Consider the following 17,879-nt stretch of genomic DNA (forward strand, 5'->3'; position numbering starts at 1 on the left):
CCACCCCTCTGGAAACCACCAGTTCTTTCTCTGTGTCTGTGAGTCTGTTTCAATTTTGAACAAACAAAATTTTATAATTAAAAACCACTTCTAAATAACCCTTGAATTTAAGGGATATTACACAACCTTTCACTACCAATTGTACTTGGTCTTCATGAGTTAATAATTAACCTAGAAATCTCATTTGTTTAATTTCCAGAAGAAATCTCAATAAGATACATATTTCTTCCTCAAACTTTCCACAGAAGCATTTTCTGATCATTCATGATTATTCCCTGGATGTGCCTGATTTAAAAGACAGCATATTCATTGTCCTGTTGTTTCAGTGTTGCTGCTTCAGCCCATTTAAATAAACAGTAGGAAATATCTTTCATTAGTTGATATAGTTAAAATGGCCCAGGTAATTATTCAGTGGCCGTTCCATAGGCTGAAGGCCAGGAGAACTTGTTTTAGGAGAATTAGGTACCATGCTAAGTGCTTCATGTACATTATCTCAGTTACCCTTGGGAGGTAAATGATGGTGTTCCTATTTTACAGATGAGGCAATGGAGACAGAAACAAGATTAGAATCAGGGCTTTGCTGCCCATCTTCTTTTGCTTAGGCAAAAGGATATCAAAGGTTACTTTTGATTAGAAGGAGAAGCGCTTGATTGTTACCAAGCATTGATAGAAACTATTGGAAATGCTTGAACTTGGAAAACAAAACACTCTCTTAAATAGTTCACCTTATCTTCTGGTTAGTAAAATAGGTTAAAATTGTAACTTCTATATCTAAATTCTCAGGCTAAAAAAAATGAATACTTTTCTTGATTTTTGTCATTTTTTTTCTTAAAAACTATGTGACCTTCTTTATTTTGTTTGACTTTTGCAATAAGATCCTAAATAGGGGCATTTTTGCAAAAAGTATTTTGGGGTTTAAACAGTTTCCCGAAGGCCTCTAGAAATCCATTGATACACAAGTCACTCCGCTTTGAAGTGGCTTTTATGTTTTATGTCCCTGTTAGTTTTTTCTTGATTCTTTATTGTTAATCCTCACCCAAGGATATTTTTTCATTGATTTTTAGAAAGAGTGGAAGGGAAGGGGGGGGGGAGAGACAGAGAGACAGACATCGATTGATTGCCTCCCACACTTGTCCTGACTGGAGCCGGCGATGGAATCTGCACCCCAGGTATGTGCCCTGGATTGGGAATCGAACCCACGACTCTTCAGTGCTAGAGCCGACGCTCTAATCACTGAGCCACACTGGCCAGGGCCTTCTTTAATTCTATTCTTAATTAGTCTAACTCTCCCTGATCCTTGTGTGACCTAGTATGATTCTGGTGTTCTCCAATGTAATTTTATTAAACTCATAAAATTGCTCATCGTTTAAAGACTTGCAATATCTTTGTAAAGTTTTTTTTTTTTTTGCATTGTATTTGCGTTATAATTATGGTGTGCTCTTGGTGTTGGAGAGACTTTGATACACTTGGTCAGGCGTGAGTTGTCTTCTCTCGGGGACTGTAGAGTGCTTAACCATTTGGTAAGTGGCCAGTGGAGAACCATTTTTGTATTAAGATGATTTTGGCCTCTCTGTGTAACCTTCTAAATGTGGGTCCCTTAACATCAAGTACCTTCTGGTAACAAATGCTCCAATAATGATTATCTTTCAAATTCGTCCACTTTTTCCCATTCTTATTGCCACTTACATAATGAAGGGAAATTTTCACCTCTTGCTTGGATGATTGAAACCTCTCCCTCAAGCTTTCTTAGTCCATTTTGTTCTTTACAGTTAGGTTGAGATTTCCTTCTAAATTAATACTCTTCTTAAACTTAAATCTCTTTAATAACTGTCCAGAAGCCCTTACAATAAACTCCAAATTCTTTAATGACTTGTGATGTACTAGGCCCTTCATACTCTGACCACTCCCTACTCCTCATTGTCCATCTTTTGCTCTTGATATTATCAGTTCCAGCTAAGTGACTTCCATGACTTTGCTCTGACTCTGGAACGTTCTTCCTCCTCTCTTGAATCTCCTACACCGCTCTCTCTCCCTTTACCTGGGTCATACTTACTCATCTGAAGGCCTCAAAGTCACTTTCTCTGGGAGTTTTCCCTAACTTTAAAGATTGGGCTTTCTGCTCTTTCTGTTTTCCCAGACCATGCTGTATTTATCCCAACTGTAGTTCTTATCATACAGTATTTGCTCACCAGCATCACCCTCTAGATAGTAAACTCCATGAAGAGTTGAATGAATGAATAATTTCAGCTCTTCTCTGAACTAGCGTTATGACCTTTGGTAAGTCATCATTCTTCCTGGGTGCCAATTTCTCTTCTGTAAAGTGAAATAATTCGATTGAATGACTTCAAAGAGTTCTTTCAGCTTTAAACAGTTCTGACTTCCAAAATTAAATTTCTTTCCTAGGTCCATTTAATTTGCAGTTGTTCCATTGGAAACAAAGCTCAGTTGATTTGCCTAATTAAACAATTAAAGAGTAAACAAGAAGCCTTATACTTTCTCCTTGAACAAGCGCCAGGCCTTTTGTTGCCATTTCCTTTTTGCTAATGGCCCGTGGCCATTTTTGAACATAAGCATATCGTTGTTGCTTATGTACAAGGGCTTTTAAAAGATCAAGAATTTGTTGTTTGCCAGGCTTCCTTTTCTCAGCACAAATTGAAGCACAATGTGCATGCTTTTCTCCCTTGCTACTTACTGTTACACGTCCTCTTTTGTCCAGGAGCATTTGCTGGGCTTCAGAATGCGCGGCTCTTGAAGGGCAGCCCCCACCACGGTGCTGCTGGTGAGCCCAGTTGCCATCTGATATGTAATTCCTATATGGCACTGGAATTTCATTAATGTGCATGGGATTCTGCTTGACAGTTTTCTGGACGTGGCCAAAGCTGGGCACCAGCAATGTGAGGCCAGCATCTCGAAGTGAGGAGTGAAGTGCACACTCGTATGGGCTTCACAGAGATCGCCTTTGCTTCCTAAAGCCCAGATGAATTATTGTTCCTTCCTTTTCACAAGTCAAAATGAATTTCCTTCCAAGATATAATGATCTTAGCTGTGTTTTCTGTGGAAAACCAAATTTTCAGTAATGGCTGAATAAGCAGACATATTGTCTGTGACTATGTTGAACTCTCGGTGACACCCGGCGAATGATTTTGTGTTCTGGCACTAGGACAGAATAATTTGGGAAGGTGTCAGGTCACCTCGCTTATTCCTCAGGTCTGAACTCTGTCTATCGCCAAGTGTTGTCTGGTTCCTATGTGATTGTGGGTAGCTGCGGGGGAGCAGAAATAATTAGACTTGCAGGCAGAATACAGTTGGACTAGAATATTGTTCAATTTATTAGTTCTGGATCGTTAGGCAGAGTATTTAAGCTTCTTTGTCAGAGCAAACCTCTGTTTTTTCATTGGTAAAATGGGGGTACTAGTAATCCAATTCACCAATGCTGAGTACTAAGTAAAGTCTATACACAAAGATTGTGCAGGTCACAGATGCTCGAACACATTTTAGATATTGGAAAAACTTTGTATCTTCAAAAGTAAGAATTTTATATCAGTTAATGCTGCCCAAAAGTAATGCTGGCGTTCTTGTGATCTAATGAATTCCTCATTACTGGCCTGTTTGAGTGTTCTCTCTAATCTTGAGACTATATTCAGCGATATTCTGTTACTGAGAGAGGGTATCGAATTTCTTCTCTTGGGTAATTCTTCCCATCCTGGGATGGTATGTTAGTGTATGAGTCGTTATCTATTACTATATGGCATATTGCCCCTAAACCATAACAAGTGGAAACAACAGTCATTTTTTAATCTCACAGTTTCTATGGGTCAGGATTCCGGGTGTGGCCTAAGTGGTTCTGGCTGGCGTCTGTCACATGGCTGTAATCAGAGTGTCATCTGGGGCTGCAGTTATCGCAAGGCTTGACGGGGGTCGGATCTGCTTGCCTAAGTGGTTGGCAGGCTTCAGAAGATGCATTTCCAAACTCATTCCTGTGGTCCCTTCAAAGGAACGGTTCACCTCATGGCAGTGGTGAGAGAAAACACCCAGGACAGAAGCTGCCATCTTCATATAATCAGAAGTGACCTGCCATCACTTCCACTGTATTCTGTGTTTTAGATGCAAATAAACAAGTCCTGCCCACACTCAAGGCAAGGGGGTGATACAGGGGTGTTACTACCGGGAGGTGGAAATCGTCCCAGAGGCTGCCTGCCACGGCCGTTGTATGGTGAAGTGGAGGGGGGCGGACTTGATTTCCCAAGGCTAGTTTTGTAATTCGGATTTATATTTAGTTATTTTAATATTCTCAAGTGCAAGTAGTATTTTGAATTTTTTGGAGGCCATTCTAAAGCCCCTTTCACTATACTTTTCAGTTTTAGTATGAGGATGGGTACCTTTGTTCAGCACCCTTGTCTGGACTGTGGAAGTGGTTGTGTAAAACATGAAGCCCATTTTCGTAGTTTTTGAAGTGGTATCAGGGAATAAAATGAAATACCTTCATGGTACAATTATGGTTTTAAAAAATTTACAAGGTGCTTGATAGCTTGTAACAAAAACACTTTCTGGCCATTATTTAGGTTTCTCAGAGATTCCAGGTCCGTGGTGTTAGGGAGTACATGTAGGTGATCACTCTTTGGTCAGATAACAAATAATATCACAATTGTTTGGTTCCTCTAAGGAGAATATTTTGTAGTCATTTAAGAATTTCCTTTTTATTCTGAGTAGTCTGCTGACTTATGGCATCATGTTTTCTGTTAAAAGAGAACAAAGTGCCTTAAAATTAATTCTTATTAAACTAAAATAATTGTAGACTTGTTATATTTCTCTGTCCTTTTACAAAAACCAAAACTCCCTTTGCAGAAACGTAGCTTGGCAGAGAAAAAAGAGCATGGGACAGGGAGTCAGTGTACCTGGGTTTTAGTCCTTACTTTGTCCTTAAATACGTGTTTGACCTTGGGACGTTCTCTCACCATTTCTGACTTCAACTTTCTCATCTAATGTTTTCTTTAACTTTAAAATGCTGCTCAATTTCTCCTTCTCTAGGACAGTCTTGGGGGTAACAGCAAGACAGCCATGGTAGCTACCGTGAGCCCAGCAGCCGATAACTATGACGAAACCCTTTCAACTCTGCGGTACGCGGATCGCGCCAAGCACATCGTGAACCACGCCGTGGTGAATGAGGACCCTAACGCCCGAATTATCCGCGACCTACGGGAGGAGGTGGAAAAACTCCGAGAGCAGCTAACCAAAGCAGAGGTATGAGGCGCAGCGGAGCGGCGCCTCGGGGGCTAGGCGAACCTAGTACAGCTAGAACTTCAATTGTCTTCCCCTTTGGCTATACGTGATGAGTAATTCACTTAGAATTTTTTAATTTCCTGCAGGAAGAGCGATTTTAGATGAGCAATAAAGGAAGGCAGATTGTCACAATTGAAATTTAGAGAGTTTGTACAGGTGTTAAATGATTGAATAGAGGAAAGAATAGAAGGAATTGAGAGGATGTTTCATTCTGTACTACAGGCAGCAGATGAGAGAAGAGAGATAATAGAATGAGGGAGAGTAGGAGAGACACTTGAAAAATGTATATAATTTAATTTTAGCGCAGAAAGTGGTGGAGAGTGGGCATAGACCAGTTGGAAGAGGAATCTTAACAGGCCTGTGTTGTATCATTTATTCACTGGTTGAAGTCAGAATGGAAATCTTTTTTTTTTTTTTTTAAATATATCTTTATTGATTTCAGAGAGAGGAAGGGAGAGGGAGAGAGAGAGTTGAAACATCAATGATGAGGGGTTCATCACTGATCGGCTGCGAGCCCACAACCCGGGCATGTGCCCGATCGGGAATCAAACCGCGATCTCCTGGATGCTCAACCGCTGAGCCACGCCCGGCCAGGCCAGAATGGAAATCCTACGGAGATCTTTCACACCTTAATAATCTACTTTTTGTATGTTGTGGGTTAATTTTGTTTGTAGAAAAGATATTTTATACCAGCAGTACCCATCTATTTGGTATTCTATTTCCAGTATTTTTTGAACATTCTATAATGTATTCATTTTCATTACTGACTTTGAAACCTACACAGTTCTCACCTATAACTGAATGCTCAGCCTTTTGTCAAAAGAGGAATAAAATATCAGAATCACGATTCCTACTCTAATTAGCCTTTCTGTTCCCACAGTTTCCCAGCACTGTGGGACTCTTCCCTGGGGCTGGGACCATAGCTCTCGTCTTTGTCATAGCCCGTTTTCTGGTAGTAGACTGGTAAAATACATGGTCAAAACCATTATCTTGATCATATTTTTTGCCTGTTGAATTTTATCCTGTTTTCATAGGAATAATTTTAAAGTTCATCAAGATTCTTTGAAATTGTGTTTCTGTGTTCTTAATATTAATAACACCATCTAGTTTGCAACAGGTAAAGACTTAGTCTGTATGTACTTGTATGAATACCTGAAGTCCTCAGTGAAGACTAGAATGGATCATGTATGACTTTAGATATATGACTGGTTGGGATTTAAAAAATAAGCCCTTGATAGCCTGAACTGTATCTCCTTAAACGTAATTAGATCTTCACAATGACAGTAGGTTAGAGGAGAAGGAAAAAGTTGTCTTCCTTTCAAACCCATCCTGGATAACTGGATTTGTTTGTGGGACCCACACAGTCGGGTTGCTGTGTGTCGGTGGCAGCCAGTTAAGTCTTAGGTAGATCAGAGACCCCAGTGAGCCATAGAGCCGAGAGGTGGCAGATTGTTACTTCTGCTTTTCTGGATTTATCTTAATTAATCCTTTTTTCAATGATTCATACAGACATTTCATGAAATAAACATTTTGCTTATAGGCGATGAAATCTCCAGAGCTAAAAGAAAGGCTGGAAGAATCAGAGAAGCTAATCCAGGAAATGACTGTGACCTGGGAAGAGAAATTAAGGACAACTGAGGAGATTGCCCAGGTTTGTGTTTTCTGATTTAGAGAGAGAAAAACTTCATGGCAGTTGTGCCAGGCCTCTCAGATGGCATTTCTGGTTCTTTTTGATTTTTTGCTTTGAGAATGGCAAATCTAGCACCATTAATAAGAATCTAACACTAAGAGTTTATACTTTACAAAGTTTATTTGAAGGATAAAAAAAGACACAATTATAATGAATTATTCATTATGTAAGAAATAATTTTTTAGGGTCATAAAAATGTCTTTAATAAATAGCTACTTTGTAGCCTCTGGCTCTGAACACCCAATTATATTAAGTGCATTTTAGACCTAAGGAAACTTACCCAAACCACAAAATTATTAGTGCTATATATAAGGCTGTGAGATTCTTGCTTCCATATGACAACTCAGTAAAAGTAATATGAAATTACTAAATCTGAGGTGACTTTCTCTAATCTTTAGGACATTTAAGATAGATAGAGCTGTGAAATCTTAGGGTGGAAACATTAGCATTTGGAGAAAATCCTGAAATGTCCAACTAGGTCATAGAGGACTTAGCTTCCTGTTTATGGTTCATTAGCCTCTCTTTTAGAAATATGTATGATAACGTGGAGCTTGGTGCCCCTTCAAATAGTCTTCATGATTGCACAGCTCTAATAGTACCTATTTAATAGAAATCTTTTATTTCTGCTCATTGGCCTTAGTTTGTTCTTCCAAAGCTAAGAGAAAAAGCGTCCCAATTGTATATATAACCAACAATAATGATAGCCAGTATTTACTGGATACACGTGTGTGTTGGGGCCTATGCTAAGCGCTTTTCAGTACAGTATTTTATTTAAGCCTCCCAGCAGCCCTGCGAGGCTATTATCACCCTGATATTTAAAGTCACCTCTGCTTCTTCCCCTTCTTTCCTAAGTTAAAAATCTCTAGTGTTCTCAGCTGTTCCCTGAATTGGCAGATACATAGAACTTGCCAGTTCTTTTGCCAGCCAGTAGATCCCATCTCTGAATGTGCTGTCCAGAACCAAGCTGTACATCGGAAGTTGTAGGACACCACTTACTCTTATGTAGTGGGACATATACGTTATATTTATAGTAGTGCGGACTAGGATTTGAGTCCATTTTAAAACATTTTTTATTATAGCCAGCTTCAAAATTGATGAGTATAATAAATCCACACGTGCCTATCACCCAGTTTCATTGAAGACCAATATATGACCAGCGTTATTTTACCTATACCACCACATTGGGTTATTTTAAAGCCTATCCCTCAAATTACAGAGAAGAGAATACACCAGGGTATAAACTTTATTTCTCATCACGTATTTCACTTTTTGTTTTTCTTGAACTATGTCATTCTGATAATTGTTCAATTGGGAACTAATCTGTGTGAGCCTATGAGCTCTGCAAAAATAAAACATTGACTTTGAAGTGCTCTTGTACTTGGATTGCTTTGCTGATACAAAGCAGGGTAGGTCTAAGTGTGATTGCTGCGCTAGCGAATCTTATCTTTAGCATCTTTCCTTACCTAGCTGTTCTCTCCCTCTCTCAGATGTCCCTTTTGGGGACTGTGCCTGATTTTATCCAACACCTTATCTTTCTGAGCCACCAGGCTTCAGTGCTGCTGAGCTTTCTTCTCTTTCACTGCATCTCACTGACCTCTTTCCAAAATTGACTTACATTCCCCCAAATGTATTTCTGGTAGTATAGCCAGAAATTGTTAGTAAAGTCTTCTGGGATAAAAACGGTCCATGGTCAGATAACTTTGAAAACATCTGGGTAAACTAAGTTAAATGAATTTCTTTTTTGAAGGACTTTTCATATGTCTGTCCCAAGTCATTCGGGCTCTCCAGAAGTCTGTGCTCTGTGATACCTCCTCTAGTGTGCCAGCCCCACAGGTCATCCCTGCCATTGAAGTCCATGGCATCTGTCTGTACCCTTCTTACCCTGAAGTCATGTAATACTTTACTATTGTTCAGTTTTTTTGTGTACAGTTTTACTACCTAATGAGTGAGTAAGATTCTCAAGAAAAAAGGCAGTATCTTTCTGTTTCTCAAGTGTGTGTTCAATAATATTTTTGAGTGAACAAACAGAACTCAAGTCGACTCATTTCTAAGCCCGGTGACATATCTATGATACTAAAAGGTCCTTATTTTCACTTTTTCTGTTCTCATTAAGAAATGCACACTTATGTGAAATCAAAACCTGGAGATGATTGGGGTCAGCAAGTATGTTTCTTCTCATTATTTGAATAATTCTTTAATTTCCTACCAAAATTCCTGTGTAAAAGAGCCTTCCCTCAGAAAGGACTACACAAGATTTGTCAGAATTGCTTTCCTCATTTTAGGAATATGGTTCTTTATCAAGGATAATAATTACTTAGAACTAAATGCTGAAAACTCTAATGTCTTCTGCTAAATCAATCAAAACTTCTGAAAGAACCCCATAGTGTTGTGTTGGTTTTTTTTAAATATATCTTTATTGATTTCAGAGAGAGGAAGGGAGAGGGAGAGAGAGAGATAGAAACATCATGATGAGAGAGCCGTCATTGATCGGCTGCCTCCTGCACGCCCCTGGCCGGCAATTGAGCCTGCAACCCGGGCATATGCCCTGACCAGGAGTCGAATCGTGATCCTCCTGGATCCTAGGTCAGTGCTCAACCGCTGAGCCATGCTTGACTGTGCCCTGTAGTGTTTTTTGTTAGAAGATAGACTTGATTCAAAGACTCAGAACCAAAATATCCCTACTTTTGTAATAGTCTACTTCTCTGCACAATGTATTGACCAGGTTGCAGTAGCCATATAAAATATGATGGTACGCCTAGAAACAGCAAAATTCTGAAGCTGTGATTTAAGCATACTGCAAATGTATTGGGTGGCCCTAGTTAAATGACTTAGCATGTTTTGTCTTTCCCCAGAACCAAAGGTCCTTGGTGGCTATGACTCATTACTACTTGCTATTTATAATAAAGAAACCCTTCTCTGCCCCAGTTCATATACCTTAATTACAGAGCATCGATTGCAAGATTCAAATGTATCCCCTGTATACATACATTCATAAATTGTGTGGATTCAGAGACAGTAGGCACAGAAAAAGAAAAGTTCATATCCTTATGAAAATAGGTCTTGCATGTATATGCAAGTTTTATTTTGATACATTTATAAGACCAATGTGTGTTATACGTTGTGTGTTATGCGTTGTGCTAAGAGTACAGAGTGGATGGATAGGATTCATGCCCGCAAAGAGAAATGGGCAGGTAAACAGTTACCAGGCCTGAGAACAAGTATGCTCCAGCTGGAACACAAAGGTGTAAAACCTCTTAAGCTAAAGAGAGCATTCATCATACTTTCAGGGACCTGGAAGATGTTCCATATAACTGCAGTCCAAGTTTTGAAAGTAAGAGTGGCAAGATGTGAAGATGGGAGTAAATGAGAAATGGGCCAGATTGCAGGGCCTTATGGACTTTGTGGAGGGAGTTTGGCTTTTATCCTGGCTGGAGAGTCACTAAGGTTTCACACAGGAGAGTGTATTGAAAACTTGACTTTTTAGAAACATCACAGTTGAGTAAAACAAACGTACATTTGCTCATATATACAGAAATGAGAAAGATTAATTCAAGATGTTAGATATTTTCAAGAATGAAAATTGAGAATTCAGTAGTATACTTAGTTGTTACTTGTAATGGCTATATTTTTCAAAATAAAAAAGCTTTAATTAACAAAATAAAAGAACATTATATAGTTCAGAAAGAGAAAAAATACACTAATCTATAATACCACATCCTAAGCTAACATTTGAATTATAAAGTTATTCATTAATTAACAAACGACCTTTTATATCTCATTGCGTCAATAGCTGTGGAATTAATACTTCTCTGATACCTTTACAGGAGCGACAGAAGCAACTTGAGAGTCTTGGAATATCTCTTCAATCTTCTGGAATTAAAGTTGGGGACGATAAATGTTTCCTTGTTAATCTGAATGCAGATCCTGCTTTGAATGAACTTCTGGTTTACTATTTGAAGGTGAAGTAATAGGTTTTGCTACTATTTCTGGCTCTGAAATAGAGCAGTGTTTCACAACATTTTGTTTTTAAACTTGGGGAACCATGCTTATTCAGAATAATGAATTAGCCAGTTGTTTTTATTTGAATAAGCTGAAGTGTAGAAAAATCTTGGGTTTCTGGAATAGTTTCCCTTTTTAGTTTTTGAGTGATGTCATTCAACCTCGTAACATAAAAAATGGTATTCTGATATTATTTCTAACAAATTAAGTAGTTTAGCTTCTATTATTTAATGTGATTTATACCAGGGAGTTAAGTAGGTAACTTTAAAGCATAAGGAATGGCTTAAAACTGATTCATTAGTAGACAGAAGCTTTTGTGGTTTATATGAAGCCCTCCTTTGTGTGAGTGGTTTGTTAGCTTACAAGTGGAAATGTTTAAAGAAAGAGATATTCATAGGACCACCTATTATGAAATTTGTGTTTCTAGTAACTCTTAGGAAAATTTAAAAGCTTGGATTATCAGCTTATAAAGAGAGAGAGTAGGTCACTTAGAGACTGGAAGGGTCAGAGAGTGGAATAAGAAAAGAACAAATACTGATGTACATTGAAAGCTATAAATAGTGGGACACATCAGGAAGACAAGAGACAAATTTCTGAATCCCAAGACTACATGAATTATGAGGCTCTACCCAAAACTGTTTTGTCAAGCCCAGAGCATAAAGGAATCGTACAGTGGGCTATATGATTCTAGCAGGGGGTTAATAAATATTAGGAGGAAATTTAAAAATATATATGTATTTTTATTAATTCTCATCTAAGGATATTTTTTCCATTGATTTTTTTAGAGAGAGTGGAAGGGAGAGAGGGAGGGGGGAGAGAAAAAGGGAGAAACATTGGTGTGAGAAAGATACATCAATTGGTTGCCTCCTGCACATGCCCAGACTGGGGCTGGGGATTGAACCTGCAACCAGGTAAGTGCCCTTGACTGGGAATCAAACCCACGACCCTTCAGTGCATGGCCGGCACTCTAACCACTGAGCGCGCCAGCCAGGGCAGGAGGAAATTTTTTCATCCTCATAATATAAGGTGACTAGGAAAGTAAAGATAATGAGCTGATAAAGTTGGAAACTGCTTTAAAATGAGAGAATTGTGTATTTTTATTTCAAAAGAGACTGAAGAATTCATGACTCATTGGCTAGTTTCCCAGTTTTTATCAAAGATATCCCGGGATAAGTGCTTGGTGTAATTTTGAATACCATGTTTTATTATGCTGTGGGTTAGGTCGTGTCTTTGACACACAGTCGTGTGCATTCCCAGGTCCCGCGCTGGAGTGGGAGCAGCGCCGAGTAGCAGGGGGCTGCCCTGTGTTTCGGCCCATATCACTGCTCAACAGATGTTTGCTCTCAAGGCCTTTGCCCTCCTCTGCAAATGCGTCCTCTGTAATGGAGGTGGCTTTCTCTGTCTGGCTACCTCACAGAGTTCCTGTGAGGAGTAAGTGAGATTGCATATATAGAAGCACTGTGTAAACAGAAGCGCTATGCAAATATAAAATGTTCCGCACACTAGTCCCATATTTGACACTCTCTGTGGTACCCCGTGCCTAGCATTCTTGCCCGTTGGGGAAAGATGTACCCTCGCGTTCCTGACGCGCCCCTGGACAGCGGTGGCAGCGCGTTTGGATTCCAGCTGCGGCGCGCCCGCTGGGGATGCGGTGTTGGTCGGGGCTCCGCATCCTGCCCCGTCTGCTCCCCAGAGGCAGTTCTTTCTCGTTCCCGCCTGCGAGTTTCACATTGGAACACAGACGCAGGCACCCGACAAGGAAAAACCTGATTCGTATCTGTTCCTTAACTGGAAAGTTAAACAGAGACGCTGTTTAAAGACTTGGAGAGTAGTCAGAGTGCTTCCTGTGCGGGGCTGTCGGGCCGCTCAGACTGCGGGCTCAGCCCAGTTCCCGCAGGGCTGGAGGCGGTGCGCTTGCTTCGCCCTCCGAGCTCACCCCACCACGAGAGTATACCCCTGACCAGGCACGTTCAACAGGGTGATCTCAGTCCGAGAACAGTTTTGTATTTTCTTGCTTTCAAGCTCTCAAGTCAGTTAAGATGCTGGGCAGATGACTTCACATCTCTGGGTGACTCTGGGCATCCCGTTTGTAAAATAAGGGCACTGGAGTAAGATATCTCTAATGTTCTTTCTAGTTCCAAGTTGCATGGTTTTCTTCCAGAACAGAATCCTCCATTTATTTGTTCCCTCCAGAACTGGCAGAGGTAAGGTATGGTGACCAAGCCATAGGTAGAACATAACTCACAAGAGAACTCTGCAACTTATTTGCAAGTAAGGGAAATAAAAACTTACTTTACATAGTTTTGATGTGCAAAAAATTCTGGTTACCACGATTTGGTAAATGCTGTTGACACTGCCTCTGTTTGTGAGATTCTAGCTACACAGCCAGAGGAACATAGTGAGGGGGAATTTGTCGAGGTAAATAATGAAAGTGGTTGTGATGATTGGAATAAAGATGTCTGAAGGGAGTGATTCCAAACACTCAGATACGGAACCCTTGTAGATATTTTGCGACATTGAAAGCACAAAGAATAAAGCGATAGAAGCTTAGAAAGGAGTGGGACAGTTTGCCAGGCATGGAAAATAAGCTCACTCATAGTGTAAACTGTGTTGAGAAGACGGCAAGCCCTGTTCAGACAACTCTGGATAAGCTTTTTACAAAGAAATAAAATGCTTTCAGTTTCAATGCAGCATGCTAAATAAATGTTTTACTATTTTTTCATTTCCCTGTACCTATATGTAATGTTTTTACAGACATTTTCAAAGGTCACAGAATAATTGGAGCTTTCCCCGTTGATTAGTAAGATCTCCTTGCACAGTTATTTTTATGGCCCTGCACTCTCATGCGAAGCGAGGTCTGCCTGGACTTCTGAGGTCAACTTGGAGATTTATTCCAGCACAAGCCAAGCTTCTAGAGGGAAGAGCTGCTCCCCTCACCTTAAAAACATTATGGTGTAATACACTTTTTTCTCCTATAAAAGCTTTACAAAAACATATTAGAAAAAGAAGGGGTTGAGGGGTTAGCATTCAAATCAAACATACAGAGATGATCACAATTAATATTTGGTATTTTTATCTGCATCCTCTGGATCTATCCTTATATGTATGTATATGGATTTATACCGATACATATTTTTTTAAATTTATCTTTATTGTTGAAAGTATTACAGATGTATGGTGCCAGATACACCACACTCTGTTTTTCCCCAATTGATCCCCTCTTACCTGGCATCCACCTCCCCCCCCCCCCCAGCCTTCTCCACACAGTTGTCTGTCCATGGGTTATGCATATATGCATATATAAGTTCTTTGATTAATCTTTTTCTCCACCCCCCACCTTCCCTCTGAAATTTGTTACTGATACATATTTTTAAACTACAGAAATGGGAGCATAGTATGATTGAGTCCAGTCATGCCTCTGGATCATCCACCAAATCTTTCTGGAGAGCTCTTTTGCTTATCAGCTATTTTTTAAGTAATTTTTTTTATTTTCAATTTCAGTTGACATACAACACTATATTAGTTTCAGGTGTACAATAATGATTAGACATCTGTATAACTTATGAAGTGATCACCCCCAAAGTCTAGTACCTATCTAGCACCATACATACAAGTCAGCTATCAATAGCTGGGAAAGCAGGGGTGATTCTGAAGTATCTGGGGCATATCATGCACATGCACACTTGATAGAGATTTGTACCAGTGACTGAGTGGTAGCTTCAAAGCACACATTGACCCCACAGCACAGCTCCCATTGAAAGTAACCTGCATGTTGGTATCTTCGCCAGTATTCACAGTCACCAACTGAGGCCATCAGAACAGCAGGGGTAGCTGCCGTGCAGTGTTTATGGAGCTGTGTGCCAGGCTTCAAGGAGCCCAAGATGAGTGAGACAGTTGTGGCATGTTAGAAGTTTTTGGATGGCAGCACTTAGCTCATCTAGTGCAGTATTTGAAATTGTAAAAGACAGATACCTTTCCTTCTTTCCTCTGTATCCATTCCAGAAAAGCTGCCTTCAGAGTCTTGGTTCTGTTAAGCAAAGATGAGTTCTTTGTTAAAGAATTTTGATTTTTTAGATATGTAAAGAGTAACAAATACTTTTTTGCTTATTGCCCCCGTCATTCACTTACCTTTCCCTTCAGAAATTGTCTGAGAATACTGATAAGGCTGAGAGACCGCACAGGCTATACTAATATGCTACGTTCCCTGATTGCAGGATAGGAAAAACCACTCTGTGATATGTCACTAGTGAATATGTCCTGTCTCTCTCCATCTTCACACACCCCCTGCCCCCATCCTTTTAGGACTTAGTTGATCAAAGGGAGAGTCTCAAAATAGCCACATAGATAGTTCATTCATAAAGGAATCAAGGTCCATTAAATTCATAGAATTGTTAACTAATCATCTCCAAGAAAATTAAATTTAAATGAAAGGTTAAAAAGCCATTTCTGTCTTTCAATTGTTTCTGAGATTTTTAAATATAATATTTTATGTTTGCTAAAGTTTTCCCTAAAACTAGTATTTTTTAGTTTTGAGTTTTCATGAGCTTCTTTGAGCCAAACTAACAACATATGCCAAGGAGCAAGATCTCAAATGCTCCCTAAAGTTAGTATTTTTTTAGAGTCGTTCATTATACCCATATATCACATAGAAACTGAAAAGCTATCCCTGATTAACTTTTATCTTATTTTGATTACCTTGTACCTGCACAGAATTTAGTTACTAATTAGATAAACTTCTCTACCAACTTATGATAAGTTAATTTTTTTCCTCTTCAGTATTTTTATTGCAATGTTTAGAGCACTATAGGAAGAACTCATCAAAAAGCTTATTGTTTAACTTGCTTAAACATCAAAGAGTAAAGCTTTGGCAGATTTGAGCTTTTTGAACTTAATATTTGAGATTTCAGCAAATCATCCTCTTAATTAGAATAGATTATAACCTCAAATGAGAGATTTGTCATTTACAGTGTAAGCTCTATAATTGGGACCTTGTCTGTCTTTTGTCTCTAGTGGCTCAGTGCTCAGCTCAAAATAGGTACTCAAAATATTTGCTGAAAAATAGAATTTTTCTTCTAGAATTTGGACTAGACAGTTACACACATGTTTGAGTTAATATCTTATCTTTGATAATTCTTAATTCAGTCTATCAACAGATATTTAGCACCACATTGTACTGTGTTCGTTGCTGGAGAAGATGCAAGAGTCCCATATAGGTTGCTAGCTAAAAACATTTGTGCAACACATAGTGTCAACCTAAGAAACCTCCAGACGTGTAGAGAATTTTTATGACTTTATTTGAGCCAAACTGATGACATGCCCAGAAGCAAGATCTCAGATGCTCCCCAGAATGACCGTTTTGCAATTTCTTTTATATGTTTGGAATGAAGGAAGATTACACGAAGGTGGGAGAAAGCAAGGTGCAGGATAGTTAACAAGATTACATACCACTGAGGGGCCTGAGAAAGAGGATTACTCTGGCATTTCAAAGGTGTGTTAACCTAGATGCACAAGAACTAAGATAAACCTTTTTAGAGGCCTAGGGCATGACTACCTACTGTGACCTGTCCAGTTAGGAATTTTATTATCAGATTACTCCTGTGAGGTTACTTTTGGTCAGATTTATTAGAGCCCCCTTTTCATCCACAGTAGTAAATTGAGATCAGTATCTCTAAGTGTTATCAGGGTTCAGAGAAGCTGAGAAGTCCATGTTGGCTATTAGCAAAACCTTCAAGTAGAAGATGAAATTAGAAGTAGTTGTTGAAAGATACTTCAATTTAGATCATAGAGGAGAGCATTTTGGGCAGAGAGCAAGAACCAAGGGCAAAGACAAGGAACGAACGTGTGTGAATCTTGGGAGTTTAGTACTAGGAGTTGGTTCTACACTCAACTCCAATCTATGCTTTAACTCAAGGCTTTTTTCCACCTCTACCCCAAGGACAAAAAAGGATCCCTATCACAGTTAGGACTCCTGCTAGAATTTCTCATGGGAGGAGGAAAGTAATTATATGTAGAAATGGCCTACGGCAAGTGCTTTGGGGTTCTTTTGTAGATAACCTTGGACCCCTTTTCTCTTTGGACTCTTTTTATTTTTGCTTTTGGAATTCCTCTCTTCCTTGTGGTTGGTATTGTCAGACAGGGAAGGAGGAACCCAAATGGGGAATGGAGACAGGCATGGAATAGATTCTGCTACTGAATGTCCCAAAAACATTACTTGTAGTTTACACTTGGTCAAGCCCTGTTCTGCAGGTTGGGAAAGTGTGTGATTGGCCAGGAAGCCTCAGCTAATATTGAGGAATGTCCTCTGAATTTTATACACACCTTGAGGATTGAACAGGATGCCATGGGACAGTTCTGGATCCCAGCTTTGTTTCCTTGAAAACACCACTACAATGTTATTAAGAGAAGAAGCCCCCAGAAAGGGGAAAGTAAAAATACTAGAGGGGCCCTAGCTGGCGTGACTCAGTGGTTAGAGCACTGGCCTGCGCACCACAGGGTCATGGGTTCAATTACTGGTCAAGGGCATGTACTTGGGTTGTGGATTCGATTCTAGGGACATGTGCAGGAGGCAACCAATCAATGTGTCTCTATCTCTATCTCTATCTCTGTCTCTTTCTCTATCATCTATCTCTCTCCTTCCCTTCCACTTTCTCTAGAAAATCAATGGAAAAAATATCCTTGGGTGAGGATTAACAAACAAACAAACAACAAAATATTAGAGGGAAAGAGATTTTTTTAAATTAGATTGAGATCCCAGATGAGATGGAAAGAATTGGAAGCCAGAATATAATTAGAAGTGTTACCAGTAAAGAAGAGAGAATCATCTTCCTTTGAGTCTGAAGGGAAGGCTAAGGGAAATGATGGTTCATTTCTTTTTCTTTTATATTTATTTAATGCCTGTAAGTGCCAGGCC

At 39.5% G+C, this 17,879-nt stretch overlaps 1 protein-coding gene across 2 annotated transcripts in view; it reads left to right on the forward strand.

Moving 5' to 3' along the window:
- Positions 1-17,879, forward strand: part of KIF13B (kinesin family member 13B) — a 174,141-nt gene that overhangs the window by 71,728 nt on the left and 84,534 nt on the right. For both annotated transcript variants that reach the window (XM_081136639.1, XM_081136638.1), the window contains exons 11-13: positions 5,029-5,241; positions 6,821-6,931; positions 10,795-10,929. In XM_081136639.1, the coding sequence (XP_080992765.1) occupies positions 5,029-5,241; positions 6,821-6,931; positions 10,795-10,929 (459 nt within the window). The remainder of the gene's footprint in view (positions 1-5,028; positions 5,242-6,820; positions 6,932-10,794; positions 10,930-17,879) is intronic.

This window comes from Miniopterus schreibersii (genome assembly GCF_964146895.1).
Source record: "Miniopterus schreibersii genome assembly, chromosome: 4".
In the NCBI taxonomy this organism is placed as follows: Eukaryota; Metazoa; Chordata; class Mammalia; order Chiroptera; family Miniopteridae; genus Miniopterus; species Miniopterus schreibersii.